This window comes from Staurois parvus, unplaced genomic scaffold (assembly GCF_062004578.1).
Source record: "Staurois parvus isolate SC_StPar_1 unplaced genomic scaffold, SC_StPar_1.0 ptg000292l, whole genome shotgun sequence".
NCBI classification, from domain to species: Eukaryota; Metazoa; Chordata; class Amphibia; order Anura; family Ranidae; genus Staurois; species Staurois parvus.
In genome coordinates, this window is record NW_028318088.1 from 4803467 (window position 1) to 4819384 (window position 15918).

The 15918-nt window shown below is 40.7% G+C and overlaps 1 protein-coding gene across 3 annotated transcripts in view; it reads right to left on the reverse strand.

The window, feature by feature from the left end:
- The window catches only part of SLC44A1 (solute carrier family 44 member 1), a 182359-nt gene that overhangs the window by 35883 nt on the left and 130558 nt on the right, over positions 1-15918 (reverse strand). For all 3 annotated transcript variants that reach the window (XM_089682620.1, XM_089682621.1, XM_089682619.1), the window contains exons 12-13: positions 9978-10061; positions 7100-7237 (exon numbers count right to left, since the gene is read on the reverse strand). In XM_089682620.1, coding sequence (XP_089538746.1) covers positions 7100-7237; positions 9978-10061 — 222 coding nt within the window. The remainder of the gene's footprint in view (positions 1-7099; positions 7238-9977; positions 10062-15918) is intronic.

A 15918-nucleotide genomic window follows, 5' to 3' on the forward strand; every position in this document is an offset into this window, starting at 1 on the left:
GCCTATCCGTGCCACCTCATTAGTGCTGCCTATCAGTGCCCTTCAGTGCTGCCTATCAGTGCCCATCAGTGCTGCCTATCAGTGTCGCCTATCTGTGCCACCTCATTAGTGCTGCCTATCAGTGCCGCCTATCAGTGCTCATCAGTGTCGCCTCATCAACGCACATCAGTGAAGGAGAAAAATTACCTGTTTGCAAAATTTTATAATAGAACCAAAGAAACTTTTTTTGTTTATAGCGCAAAAAAAGTAAAACACCCAGCAGCAAGTAAATACCACCAAACAAAAGCTCTATTTGTGAGAAAAAAAATGCTAGAAATTTCATATGGGTACAATGTTGCATGACCGCACAATTGTTATTCAAAGTGCGACAGCACTGAAAGCTGAAAATTGGCCTGGTAAGGAAGGGGGTATAAGTGCCCAGTAGGCAAGTGGTTAAGCACCTTACTTTGCAGGATTCTGGGCAAACATCTACCAAATGCCTGCCTCCCTGCCATCAGAAAAAGGAAGGATGTTACTATTCCTAAGTCTGGAGATATTAAACAATAGACAGGTAAATGTCTCAAGAACCAAAAAAAAGCCACAGTTACCAAACTTGTAATGACAGATGAAATAACATTAAACTATTAGAAAATTCAGGGTCGGTATCATAGCACCTGGTATTGAACTATGTCGACATGTTGGTGCTTGGCAGAAAACCCCATATAGTCTCCAGAGATTTTTTTTTTTCTTAAATAATGTAATAAGCACTGTTAACGTCTCCAGCAATGTCTCAGATGACAACTACAGTAGTTTTAAAGGAGATTGATATACCTTTTTATCTGTTGTTTAGTACAATAAATGGCCATTAAGAAGCGGACATGGCTGTTGATTATTGATTCCCATCAAACAAGTTATGAATTTTGTATTCATTTAATGTGATCTCAGCTATCTGCAGAAGCTGTTTTTTGGATGTAAAGTCATTGGAAACTCCACGTAGGTTCCTATTCATTACTGGAATATTTCTACATGTTGGAATTTTTTTCATATGTGCTTCCACTGATAAAATTACTTGTTAATACACCTCTACAAGGCCTATGTTATCGGAGTCTACCGTACAGAAAAGTAGTAATTTTTGCCCATTTGTAACATCTTTTTCAATTCAACATAAAACTATAAGTAAAACTATAAATAAAAATTGGGATATCTTAAAAGCTGATCCTATTCTATCTAGGGTTGTACCTGAGAGACCCGAAATTGTATTTCGAAAGGCACCTACTCTCAAGAATAGGTTAGCTCCAAATATTATAGATCCTCCATCTACAGTTGTGACCAAAATTATTCAACCCCCAATGCTGTAAAGGGGTTTAGGGACTATAGTGTACATTTGGAATTGTATTCAGAATCAAATCCTACAAGGACGTTGTAACTACCCAAATGCAACTAAAATGACATCAATTGTTTATGTAATACAGTAGTAAATGGTTCTTATGTGGTTTCTTCATTGCCACAATTATTCAACCCCTTAAAGACTACCACTCTGAAGAACAGAGGTTCATACAGGTGCTTTCCATCAGGTATTGAAAACACCTGTGGATGTCACCGAGCAGCAATCAAGCATAATAAGCACCAATTAGGCAGCTTTAAAATGACTGTGATACTCAGCTCCTTCTAGACATTTACTGGTGTGGTTACAAACATGGTGAAGGCAAGAGAATGGTCCAGGAAGACAAGAGAAGAGGTGATTTCTCTTCACAGGAAGGGCAATGGCTATAAGAAGATTGCAAAGATGTTAAACATACCAAGAGACACCTTAGGAAGCATCATTCGCAAATTCAAGGCAAAGGGCACTGTTGAAACGCTACCTGGTCGTGGCAGAAAGAAGATGCTGACTTCGACTGCTGTGCGCTACCTGAAGCGTAGAGTGGAGAGAAGTCCCCGTGTGACTGCTGAGGAACTGAGAAAAGATTTGTCAGATGTGGGTACAGAAGTTTCAGCCCAGACAATAAGACGCACACTGCGTAATGAAGGCCTCCGTGCCAGAACTCCCAGGCGTACCCCCTTGCTGTCTCCAAAGAATAAGAAGAGTCGACTGCAGTATGCCAAAAGCCATGTGGACAAACCACAAAAGTTGTGGGATAGTGTTCTGTGGACTGATGAAACAAAATTAGAACTGTTTGGGCCCATGGATCAACGCTATGTTTGGAGGAGGAAGAACAAGGCCTATGATGAAAAGAACACCTTGCCTACTGTGAAGCATGGTGGAGGGTCAATCATGCTTTGGGGCTGTTTTGCTTCTGCAGGTACAGGGAAGCTTCAGCGTGTGCAAGGTACCATGAATTCTCTTCAGTACCAGGAGATATTGGATGGAAACGTGATGCAGTCCGTCACACACCTGAGGCTTGGGAGACGTTGGACCTTTCAACAGGACAATGATCCCAAGCATACCTCCAAGTCCACTAGAGCATGGTTGCAGAGGAAAGGCTGGAACATTTTGGAGTGGCCATCGCAGTCACCAGACTTAAATCCGATTGAGAACCTCTGGTGGGACTTAAAGAAAGCAGTTGCAGTGCGCAAGCCTAAGAATGTGACTGAACTGGAGGCCTTTGCCCATGAAGAATGGGCGAAGATACCCGTAGATCGCTGCAAGACACTTGTGTCAAGCTATGCTTCACGTTTAAAAGCTGTTATAACTGTAAAAGGATGCTGTACTAAGTACTAAGATTGAATGTCACTTGGGGGTTGAATAAAACTGATAATGCTGTGAGCACAGAAAAGACATTTGTGGTTATTTCATTATAACTGTTATGTTATATTTGTCTGACCTACAAGTGCCTCTTTAATGTAAATGTAAGCAAGATGACTGAATGATCAAAAGCAATGTCAAACTGGCCAAAACACTCAATTTCAGTGGGGGTTGAATAATTTTGGTCACAACTGTAATTCCACTTTTTATGCAAACATGGTAGGTTTCTACCCATGTAATAAATGTATTATTTGCCAACAAAATAAAACTAATAAGACGAAAGTTAAACCCTTCACATCTTCCTCTACGGGCAAAACATATGATATATCTACATTTATAACCTGCAACAGTCGCTATGCTGTTTACCTGCTAGAGTGCCCATGTCATAAACAATATATAGGCTGCACCGCAAGAAGGCTCAGATAGGTTCCGCGAACATGTGTACAATATCAAAAGAGGTTTCAAGGAACACTCACTCTCAAAGCATTACAGGTATTTTCATAATAGAGATCCTTCCACTTTGAAATTTACAGGTATAGATATGGTTCAAAGCCACTGGCAAGGTTCCAACAAATGCAGGCTTTTCTCTCAATTAGAGACAAAGTAGATTTATGAGATGAGAAACTTGGCCCCTACCGGCCACAATGTTGATAAATATATCAACCGTTTTATAGATAATAGTTGAATTTTAATCATTGTGTTTTAGCCGGTACATTCTATCTCTATTTTTATTTATTTTTCTTATTGCTTTTTATTATTTTTATGAAGGGGCCTATACAGATATACTATCACATACCTCGTGATGGAGGCCAATGGAGAGAGGGCTTTCCTTGCGGCTAAGTTCCAGACTCCCCTGAGAGTGGGACAGCGGGAGTTAGGCCCAAAGTTGCACAGGTCGCCTGTAGGAGTGCTGGTTGGTGGTCCACTCAGAAGCACAGCTGGTGCACGGAGATAGGTCTGCAGACAGGAGGCGCCTGTGCGTGGTATGCAAGCCCTTCCAGGATTTGTATGTTTACTGGGTAGTCGGTTCAAGCCAACATCAGGTACCAGGTGGGAATCAGAGCGGACGTAGTCAGATGGGAAAGCAGAGGTCATTCAAAGAGGAGCGAGAGAGAGAATCCGTAAGCCAAGCCGAGGTCAGATCAGGGGTAAATCAGAGTAGACAGGTCCAGGAGCAAGCCGAGTCGGTAACAGGAAATCACAAGTCAGAAACACAGGAACCAGGAACAGGGCACAGGGAGCTAGAGATCATCCAGCAACCAGAGGAAGTGATGAGCCTCCTTATAAAGGCCTTCTGGCACCAGACTGAGGCTGATGTGTACTTCTGCGGCCATGTAGAGTATTGGCAAAAACGCCATATCTTCCAGAACTCCTGCTGTGGACAGGACCCTGACATATACATATATTTATCTACCATTATTATCATATCTTTTATCGTTAATTTTTAGTTACCACTTTTCATGGTATCTTAGTCTATTTCTATGTTATCTGAGTCTATTCTTACAGTATTCTATTCTATTTTTATGTTGTTGCCAGTTTTTTTAAGCTAAACTTATGTCACTTTATATGTTACTTCTAGTTTGCGTATGATCTCCCTACCCCATGGGAGTATATTATTTGATTTTATATACCATTTTTTATATACCAATCATTTCCTATTTTACTAACATAATCGTTTCTAGGATGGAGTGTTGTTTGTTTTACACTTACACCTCTTATGATATATATATTTTTAGCACCAATAATTTTCTTTTTTATTAGTGTTGTCATTTTTTTTTATATTTTATATTCTATATATTTTTTATGTGTTTTTGATAATATTATACTTTTATCCACATCCATAGTAGGGGATTTGCACATTTTACTCAGTTACTATGATCATATTCTGTATTCAAATTGTATTTATATGTTTTTCATTTTTGATATTTTTATAAACATATTAATGTACTATTATCGTGTATATCTAGAATATCACGATGCAGAACAGACAGACATATTTTATTTACATATATCTGGTTCAATTTTGGGCTTTTTATTAGCCTTTTATTATTTGCAGGCAATCCAGTATTACATTAATATTTGGCCATGATCCTTTTAGCCTTTTACTTAACTGCTATTTATTTTGGCCTTCATCCCATACGATCGGGGATGATATACCATTTACCTTCTATGAGAATGAGCTGTTTGTCCTGTATAATAGTATCTAACCTCTGGGAAAATGGCGCCCACGTTCACGCGCATGCACACTTTCCAGAGGTTTACGGCAAGATGGCGCCTAAGTAATTGAGCGCGCAATCTTGCGGCCATAAAAGGAAGACAACTGACGTCCGGCGGCAATGGCACACCCGTTTTGACAACGTACGTTGGTACGAAACGCGTTGAGGAGCCGCACGCCGTGACGTCACGCCGCCGGATCACGGAGGTCTGGCGGCCATCTTGACTTTCTAGCTGGTCAGTGTATTAGGCAGCTTTATGCTGCATTTGCTCCTACCCCATGGATGTTCCAATATTTTAATACTCATATCTTTGCATTACCAACTACTACACTATGGGCACCCTTCTTTGTTGCTCTGTATCGAGCCTTTAATTCTCCAGGAACCCAGGTGACTACCCCAGTGTCCAAAGGAGAGATATCCATACCAGGCTGTATTCCATCCTATCTAAAGGGGACCTCTGGCTGACTTCTAACTACCCCAGACTCCAGAGGAGGGATATCCAGACCGGGCTGTATTTCATCCCACCCTAAGGGGGACCTCGGGCAGACCACAACATATTTATACACTGCGCATACCCCGCACGTCACTGGAATATCTGTTTATATGCTACTAGGATAACACGATTTATTAGTTCACATCTGAATTACCTGCACTTATTGGAACTATTTCTATTTATTTATATCTGGACATTAGTAATTAATATTTATTTATTGATTTGAATATTAATTATTCCATATGGTGGTTATTAACTAAGCACTTTATCTGGACATCAAGCACTTTGTCTTTGCTATTATAGAACTTTATTTGGATAATATCCAGTTATTCATCCAGTCTTATTATAAGTGCTGCACTTTCTACAATTGTATAATGCCTGACCTTTGCAAGCAATGCATGAGTAAGATAAAGATGGTCAGTATTAGTATATTGAGCCATCTGTATGCAGCTCTACTCACAGGCGCTGCTAATGGCATCACAGATCTGCAAGGCACTTTATGTGGGATTTTAACATTTAGAATTTGCATTTGTTCTTTTAACTGCATTCACTAGAAGAGAATTTAAAATGGATCATGCAAGGTAAATTTTAATTACTGCTCTGGTCTCTCCTAGCACATTTGCTGTTAATAACGTATATAGAAAAAAAGGCATGAACATCAAGATGTAAACATCAGTATTTATTTGCTGTGGGCACTCATTTCTTTTTTGTTGTTCTTTTTTATTATTTAAATGACCTACTGCTAGAATTCAGTTGTGAGGATGAACAAAAAAAGGAGAATGAGAATAGGAGTCTGTACCCCTAGAACCAGAAAGGCCACTAAATTTATGACCACATTCGCCCCACTTTTAGGAAAGGATAGCTAAAAATTATAGAACATGGCTGCTGAGTTGACAGTAAAAGCTGAACACCAGAACATTTTGTTAACAGCGAAAACTGCCAAAAATGGTAACACAATCCTCTGCTAGATGAAATAATGAAATTATCAAATCATGGATTCCAGCATTTAACATCTTCAATCTCAAATCAGAAAAATAAAATAAAAAAAAATATTATATATTAATAAATGAATAAATGTGCCCAAAACAACTCAATTCATTAAAAAAATAAAATATATAAATAAATTGTATATAAAAAGAAGTCCAAAATCCTTTTTCCCAGCCTTCAAAGTGCTTAGACAAAAGAAATGATCTTCTGTAAATGTGTGCTTCCACCTTCCACCAGTGGAAACCAACATAAACCGCACTCACCAGATACTGGTGAATAATAGGCCTTTTAGGATTTTCAGGGATCTTTTTGTTTTTTTCTTGATTTGGTGTTTACACTAGTGCACAGCAGCATTGTATACCTGTGGCTGTAGACATTCTGTGGCGCAGGAGTGAATTTTTGTAACATCTTCAATTTACCAATCAATTAACTAAATGTTGGAGGAGTTCTTTAAGCATGCAGAGATGATTGCCAGCAAATTGGGTCTAAAATCTAAAAGGTCTTCACTTTTGCATTGCGATATGGGCATATTTAAATGTTCTTTTCATTTACAAAATTAGAAATGGCAGCAATTAGTTAGATACATTAATCTCTGATACAATAGCTACACCCCAATCTTACAATCTACACCCAAATTAAAGTAACCATATTTCAAAGCATATTTACATTGGCTGACCTCACCTTCCCAAGGAAGAGTACAAAATCGCCCACTGTATTGATGGTAGCAACTCTTAGAGCATTTTCCACAAGGATAACAAGTGCATCTTTCGCAGAAGTGCAGAAGTTTGTGCTGTTGATGGCAGTCGCTGTGTACGCATTCTAGAGAAAGTAATCAGAGCTTTGAATAAGAAGATTGCATCTTCTATAAATGATAACACAATGGTTTACTAAAGGCAAAAGGGGAATATGGCCTAGAGTTTAAAGAAAATGTAAATCCAACATTTCATTTTCCTGATATGTGCCTGCTGTACCATGTACTTGTATGAAAGCATATCCAGTTCTCTTTGTATTGCTTCCTTTGTGTGAAATCCCTAGTGATCCTGCCAGTTGCTCTGCTTTCCTATTAAAAACTGACCTCACTAAGCAGGAGATCACACTGTGGTCAGTTCTCTAGCTGTGCTGGGAACCTGCTCTCCTCAAATGATCAGAGTTCTGCTGACGGGCCCCTTTACCCCTGCACTTCCTTTCACTAGAAAGATTAGTGTTCTGCTGTTTCTCCTCTCCAGCTCTTATGCAGCTGAGAACAGTGGGAATGTGATCACTTATTTAAAAAGAGGGGGACAAAAAGGTAAATATAAAGTTTTTATATCTATACACAAATGTTTTACCTTTCATTTCTATTTTAAACTGAATGGGTTGTTTTACAAAATGAGGGTTTATAATCACTCTACTGAAGATGGTAAAGTTTCACTTTGCAAAGAATACTCAATTACATGCAAGGAAAAAAAACACAAAAACAGCATTGTTGCCTGCATGTGATTGGATGATGGAAGTAAGCAGAGCTTCAGCTCATTCACTAAGCTGTGGGAAACATTATCTTGCAAAGTGCAACTTCCCTTGCAAAATAAAAACAGCCTACTTGCTTTTTAGTAATCAACCACAGCGACTTCTATGGATCAACTTAAAAATATTGCTATAAAAGGGCCAATGGCTCAGGTCAGAACAAAGGGTTTCAAGAGCTTAGCAGATAGGAATAATTAATAATTGTGAACATAGACTGAAGAATTTAACACCTTCCTGCCCAGCCTATAGCGGAATGAGGGCCGGACAGGACACTCCTCGTTGTGACTGGGCATCATATGACGTCCTGTCAAAACGAGTCTCTCACACGGCCACAGAGCGGTGCGATCTGTCACAGGCTGTGTTCATGGTACACAGCCGATGACATATCACTACAACAGCCCGTTGCCAGTGTCATGTGACCGCTGTGGCCAATCACAGAAGATCACATGTCAGTTGTATACAATAGATGGCTTCCTCTCATGCCATTCATTGTATACAATTTTGTTGTTCGCGGTGACTGGTCGAAGCAGTCATATGGTACAGACAGGGCCAATCACAGCCCATCTGTATCATGTGATCAGCTTTGCCCAATCACAGCTAATCAACAAAAGACTGAATGAATCAGTTTCATTCAGTAACAATGATTGCAAATATCAATGAAATACATTGGTATTAGCAATCATAACGTGTTAAAAAAATTAAAAAAAATCCTGATCACTTGCCCATAGAAGTTCAATGTTACTATGGTAACATTGTATTGCTTTGGTCACAGTGTGTTAAAAAAAAAAAGTGTAAAAAAATATGAAAAAAATAATGTAATTAAAAAGAAAAAAAATTATTTAAAAATGATTTTTTTCCATACTGTCACCAGTCAGTGTCTCTGATCACCACCACAACAGTTATATAATAACGCTGTACTGCACTGGTGACAATATGTTAAAAAAAAAAATTGTGATTTTTTTTTTTTAATTTCTACATTTTTCAATAATTGTAACAAAAAAATACAACCTCCAAAAAATTCACCATACCTCTTACTAAATACCTTGAACAGTCTATTTTCCAAAAATGGGTGATTTGGGGGGTATTTCTACTATCCTGGCGTTTTCGGACCTCAAGAAATGAGATGGGTCGTCAGTACATCAGGATTGTCAGATACATATACCTTGGTTTGTGGCCTCTATAACTTTTCTACAGACTAAGTAATATACACTAATTTGGGGTATTTTCACCAAAGAAATGTAGCAGAATATATTTTGACCTAAATTTATGAAGAAATGTTATTTATTTGCAAAATTTTATAACAAAAGAAAAATTCGTTTTTTTCAAAAGTTTGAGTTTTTTTGTTTTATTTAGCAAAAAATAAAATATTTCATATGGGTACAGTGTTGTCAAAGTGAGACAGCGCTGAAAGCTGAAAATTGGCCTGGGCAGGAAGGGAGTAAAAGTGCCCCAGTATTTAAGTGGTTAAAATCTGACTTCCAGTTAGGAACCCCATGAAGGACTGTGCAGTCAGCCTCTCCCTAGCCTGACATGACTGTAAAGTTTAAACAAAGTATGGTAAACTAAGCTCTGCTATACAAAAAACATCAACACAATATCATATATCAATTTATCGGTCACCATACAGACTCGTGTATACTCTAGTAAGGGGATCTCACTAATGACTAGACACATTGGCTTGTCCAATCCATGGGGACATTCATGGACCAGTGCAAGAGCAGCAAGGGAAAGGAAAAAGCATCAAGCCTCAAAATGTAAATGTCTCCTTCTGCCCACCACTGAATTTTTGTGGTTAAACTGGTAGAAAAGGTAGACATAAGGGGCTTCAAGAGAAGATGAGATGTCTGGTGGCTTTTTGCAGTTCATGAGAATATTATGGTCTGTGTGGTTGAAAAGTAGCTCTGCATATAAAGCAGATCAAGAGCTGTCTCCCATAACACAAGGGGCAGAAAACAAAAAGGTTCCATCATTTAAAAGCATGCCCATGGCAACATAAAGATAAGCCACCAGTCTAATCTAACATATTAAGTTTATACATGAAATGTACATTGCTCACCTGATTTAAATATGTGAGGCACTTTTCCAGACACCAAAGGCAGCAGATACAGGATTTCAGCATACACCTTGCACAGGCATTCTCCTACAAGATAGATGTTAAAACATTTCAGAAACAAACAGTCACGGAGCAATATGTAAAGAAGTCAAAAGCTTACAATCACAACAAACTAAATCCAATGGTTTAAAAGACTGTAAATGCACAAGCAGCTTTAGAGCAGCTTTTACAAAGTTCCAATATAGGTGTGTGGTGGTGGGTGGGAGGTGGGAAATACGGTGAACCCTGCTGTACTTCATACAGGGAAGGAAATACGTATTTGATCCCGTGCTGATTTTGAATGTTTGCCCACTCACAAAGAATTGATCAGTCTAAAAATCGAATGGTAGGTGTATTGTAACACTGAGAGACAGAATAGCAACAAAAAAATTCAAAAGAAATGCAAGTCTAACAAATTATGCACTGATTTGCACGTTCATGAGGGAAATAAGTATTTGATCCCCTTCACAAAACATGACTTTGTGATTGCCAACAAAGGATTTGCCACCAAGTACTGAGGTCAGTCGTTTCCTGTAGTTGGCCACCAAGTTTGCACACATCTCAGGAGGGATTTTGGCCCACTCCTCTTGGCAGATTCTCTCCAAGTCACTAAGGTGTGCTGGCTGACGTTTGCAACTCGAACTTTCAGCTCCCTCCTTCTTACACGCACATGTTACAACCTGTTGACAGTGCTGGGAAAGAGATTAACAGTGTCTCCTGCAAGAAGCCATGCTGTCATCCAACATCAAAGTGTCCTGCAGCATGCAGAAAACTGGTGACATGCTTCAGCTTAGCATTGTATGAAGCACTGCTGTTCCTAAGAGATAGATAATAATCACGTGACTGCTGTAAAATGGATTAAAACCTACAGTAATTCCAGATTTCCTATGGGGGAATTGCATGCATTGACTCAATGCTTAAAGCTGCATTAAACCCTCAAAGTGGAGCAGGTTAGGGTGCACATACTGCTCTATAGAGAGCCAGCTAGTAATAAGAGCCACAACAGAAACAGCAGTAAGGGGTGCAAAAACAAAAAAGGATCAAGTACTGTAAAGCAGAGACAGTCTGCAAAATAAATGTAAGTGTGGCTATGTGATAATTTAATCATTTGGGGTTAATAACACTTAAACTAAACAGCTGGAGAGGAGGGCAAGCTTTACAAGTTCTTGTCAATTCTGTCACCCAGCAGAACAGGCTTCATAAAGAAAAATAAGTAAGATCGAGGACCATTTTGCCCTTTAAATTTCGTTAATCCCTGACTGATAAAAAAGTTCAAAAGTGGCAAAGAAAGCGTGGCACTTGACAGGCATGATAATATAATTACAACATTTTAATAAGAATCCAATGGAAAATCATTCATCATAGTTAATTTAGGATCAAGCAATTTGCATTCCCATTTATGAAAGACCGATAAGCCTGAAGATAATGTAAAAACACTTTTATAGCCAATTAACTTCATCTTGCTGGATAGTAAATTGGAAGGAAAATATAATGACCTGCCTTGTGTCTGAGAAATAAAAAGGTGATCATATACACTGATTATACCTATTCGAACTCAGGCATTTTGTATTTCTGCTTCAAACATGGCAAGATGGCACATCAGTTTCCACAAACTGAATAACGAATAAGAAAGTGGCTAATTTTTTCAACGTGATGGAATTTACTCCTGGAGGCCAAAATCCTGTTATGGCGCCAGTTTCTTCTTTCAAAAGCACTACACGAAAACAGATCTGATTAATCTAATTCGTATTGCTTTATATATTAATTACTCAGGGTGTTTGAGTGTCAGCTCAGATGTACATGCACCGCTGATCTTTCTGAAAAATGACCAACTACAGCGGCACTCAGTGTTTCTAATGAAAGATTTGTTAAATAAAACAAACACATGGCCGAGATGCGGTTTTACTACCCCCTCAGTCGCCCACCAGAATTTAACATTACAGCCTGACAGGCTGCACACATCCCACATATCACAGCAATTTTAACTTGGGCTACAGAGTTTAAGAGGCGATGCCTTAAAAGGAGGGGGGGGGGGGGCGCAGGAAAAAAAAAGCAGGCGTCAAGAGGTGGCAGTAGTACTAGCAGCTTCTATTAAACCACCCTGAAAAACATTCCACTATGGATCACTTTAAAGAGGGCAGTAAGCAACACTGCCAGTGTGAAAGAGCTCCAACACCATATGCTTTAATCTTTTAAGTTCTCTCCTTTAAAAAAAAAAAACCCTCTTTATCGTACTTAACAGGACACAGAGCAGGCTTTAATCATTACTATTTGGGTTATGTACCACTTATAGGTGAATAGACACTGGAAGACCAAACAAGAAGTCCCCCTCTATATAACCCCTCCCATACAGGAAGTACCTCAGTTTTGTAGCTAGCAATGAAATCCCAGAAAGAGTTCAGTGTCTGAAGGTGATGGTCACGGATGTTTATCTCTCTGTGTGAACACTGCTGGTACCAAAATGGTTCTAATTAGGAATCAAGGGGCTGAATGATCGGATCCATTTGGATGGCTGAGCCCTAAAATGAATGGTACCCAAGCCTCGTATATGATAAAAGACTAATGAGGTTTTGCCTGTAATGCAAACTTTTTGGTGCTGGACCCTGTGTATGGAACCCTGTGCATTTATTGAACAAGGCATTTTTCCAGCTGGGTGCTATACAGGCCAAAAGGAGTAAACCCCAAGAGTTAAGGGGTACTAAGCCCTTGAAGGTCCTTAAGTGACAGGGCCCATCATGATGGGTGAAGATTGGGTCTCTGTACTGACAGAACCCTGAGGCAGGATTGGTAAGTGGGACCCCCTGGGTTTCTCAAAAAAGCCTGCTCTGTGTACTCTATGGCCAGCATGTCTTACATGGTTCTGTGCTTGTTGATGTCATCTGTCAGAATGGACAATCAGATTAATCCTTTAGGTGGTCTTCCTTGAACAGTAGGCTTTCAGGCCCCTCACCGGAGCACAGGGCACGCAAGGGAGTGAGCACGCAGCCCTCTGGTGAATGCGCACAGCTGGTGTGCATGTGGCGCATTGTGCAACCACAGTAGTGGAAAACGCGGGAGGCCATGTTACTTAGGGAAACTGTGCTCTCCATGTGGGTCTCTTGTTAGGCTGCAGCAGGGGACACAGCGCAGGCTATCCTTCTGGGCATGTGAATCCTTGGGTGTATGTGTGGTTACAGACAGCCAATATGTGCCGGGACCTGATTAAAGTGTAGCAGCTTGCTGTTTAGGCTGTGATAGCTGCTGATTCCTTAATTACAGCTTGCATAGTGGGGTGCTGAGTGTTTTTTGAATACAAGCCCCAGTTGCATTTAGTACACTTTGAGTAGCAATGTCTTCCAGAAAGCAGAGTGGGGGAGGCACAGTAGGAAGGGGCACATGTGCATCGCTGTCAGGTTCTGAGGGTCTAAGTCATGGTTCCACTGTGATAACTGAAAGACCAGAGACGACTGGTTAATCTGAGCCGCTGTGCTTGCCTGGCATTGTGACTGCTTCAGCTTATGTTACAAAAGATGATTTAGCATCAGTATTTGCTGGCTTAGAGGATAAGATAGCTGGGAAGATCGCCTCCATTACACAGGTAGGAAAGAGGTGTGAAAGGTCCCCTTCCCCTGATCATCCTGTTTTAGGAGTATCCTCCTTTTTAGGAAAAGGAATGAGTAGAATATGTGGAGGAAGTGGCTATTGAGGAGTTGGAAGAGGGTCAGGCAGAAGATTCTGCTTCAGGGCAGTCCGTGCCTGAGGAGGTCCTGGCATGTTCCTCGAACCCCTCGTGTATTGTTTTGTTACTGTATTGTCTCATGTACTGTCCCCCACTATAATATACAGCGCTGAGCAAACCTTTTGGCGCTATATAATGTATAATAATAATGTTCGACTTCTCAGTCCGAAAGATTGTTGGTTCAATCACTAACAGAGATGGTCCGTGCAGGATTCAAATTACCTCCATTTGGAGGTTTCTGAGGCCTCCTACTCTTCTCTGGGTTCACTGCGGCATTTGCAGAAAACTCAAACCTTTCCATTGCACCCGCTCTCAGGTGGTTTATGCTGACTGGAATCATCCGGATACAGTATTTGTCCCTCCCAAGAAGCTTTCAATCTTGTATCCCCTGGAAGAGAAGTTTGTTAAAAAGTGGAACATGCCGGCTGTTGACGTTGCTGTATGCTCCCTGAATAGGAATTTAAAGTATCCAGTAGACAATGCCCAGGTGTTTAAAAACCCAGCTGATAAGAATTTGGAATAATCACTAAAAGCTTCTTTTGGTTTGCTGGGTCTGCAGCGCAGCCTGCTGTAGTGGCAATTGGCATCTGTCAGTCCCAGCAGGACCGTATTAATCAGCTGACTAGGAATCTCCCTGAACAAGAAGAGGATGCTGCTAAGGATATGGTGGATTTGCCCCATGCCTTATGCTTTGCAGTGGATTCCCTGAAATATTCTATTCAGCAGGTTTTGTGATTGGCTCTCCTGTCCATGCACATGAGTCTTGTGGTTAAAAAGTTGGTCAGCTGAATTGCTTTGCAAGAAATTGCTGGCTGGATTCCCTTCTCAAGGCTAGCACCTGTTTGGCAAAGATTTGGATAAGTATATCCAGAAAATCTTGGGAAGGGGGGGTGGTTTCAGTTAAGTACTCGCCTTCCGGTTAAAGGGAGAAATAAGCGTCCATCTTGCAAAGGATCAGGTACCACTGCTGCTAGTTCCGAATCTTCTAGACAGTTTCGACAGCCTCAGGCATCTGGGTCTAAAGGCAAGCCTCATGGCTAAGGGCATAACAAGCCCTGGGGGTCAGAAACTCTCCATGAAGGGGCACTCCCACTAGTGTGGGTGGGGGGGAGGCTTCTGCATTTTTCATTAGTTTTTGCATTAGTTCCAGTAGAGTGGTCTCTGCACCCTGAGGTTTTCTTGTCAATTTGCTGGCATTGGGGTACTTTGCACATAGATCTATTGGTGTCCAGGTTCAACAACAAGATGGAGAGGTTTGTGTGCAGAACAAGGGACCCACGGGGTAGATGCTATGTTGACTCCTTGGGACCAGTTCTCCCTGATCTATGCTTTCCCTCTGGCTCAGCTTCTGCCTAGTCTCTTGCACAGGATCCAAGAGATGGTAACTCCAATGATAGTGGTAGCCCTTGCTTGGTCCAAGAGGTCTTGGTATGCAGACATAGTAAAGTTAGCTGTGTACGTTGCATAGACACTTCCGATCTGGCCAGACCTACGCTCACAGGGTCCAATATTTCACCCTGCTTTTCGGTCACTAAAGTTGATAGATTGGCTATTGAAGCCTGAATCTTGAAAGATCAGGGGGTCTCAGACCCAGCTATTTCTACTCTGTTGAACCAGTTGTCCTTGATCTATGCTTTCCCTCCAGTTCAGCTTCTGCCTCCTATCTTACGCAGGATCTGAGAGGAGGCAACTGCAGTGATACTGATAGCGCCCGCTTGGCCCAGGTCTTGGTATGTGGACATAGTAAAATTGGCTGTGGATGGTCCAGGCACTTCCAATGTGGCTGGACCTATTCTCTAGTTATTTCTACTCAGCTGAACGTGAGGAAGCTGGTTTCTAGAAATATCTAATATAGAGTTTGGAAGGCTTACATTACCTGGAGTGAGGCCATGGGATGGCATCATCGGAAATATGTCATTGGAGAAATGAGAGAATTTTCCCAGTCTGGTGTGAACATGCAATTGTCCTTGGGCACCATTAAGGGTCAGATTTTGGCTAAGGCCATATTTCTCAGAGGCCTGTTTCTTCGCACTCTGCCTTTTTACCAGGGAGGATTCGTATGGTTCCTCCTATCAAACCACCCTTGTGCCCTTGGGACCTAAATTTAGTCTTGGTTGTCTTGCAAAAGCAGCCTTTTGTGTCACTAAGTTTTTCTTTTTTTTTTGTCACAGTCACTTCAGCAAGAAA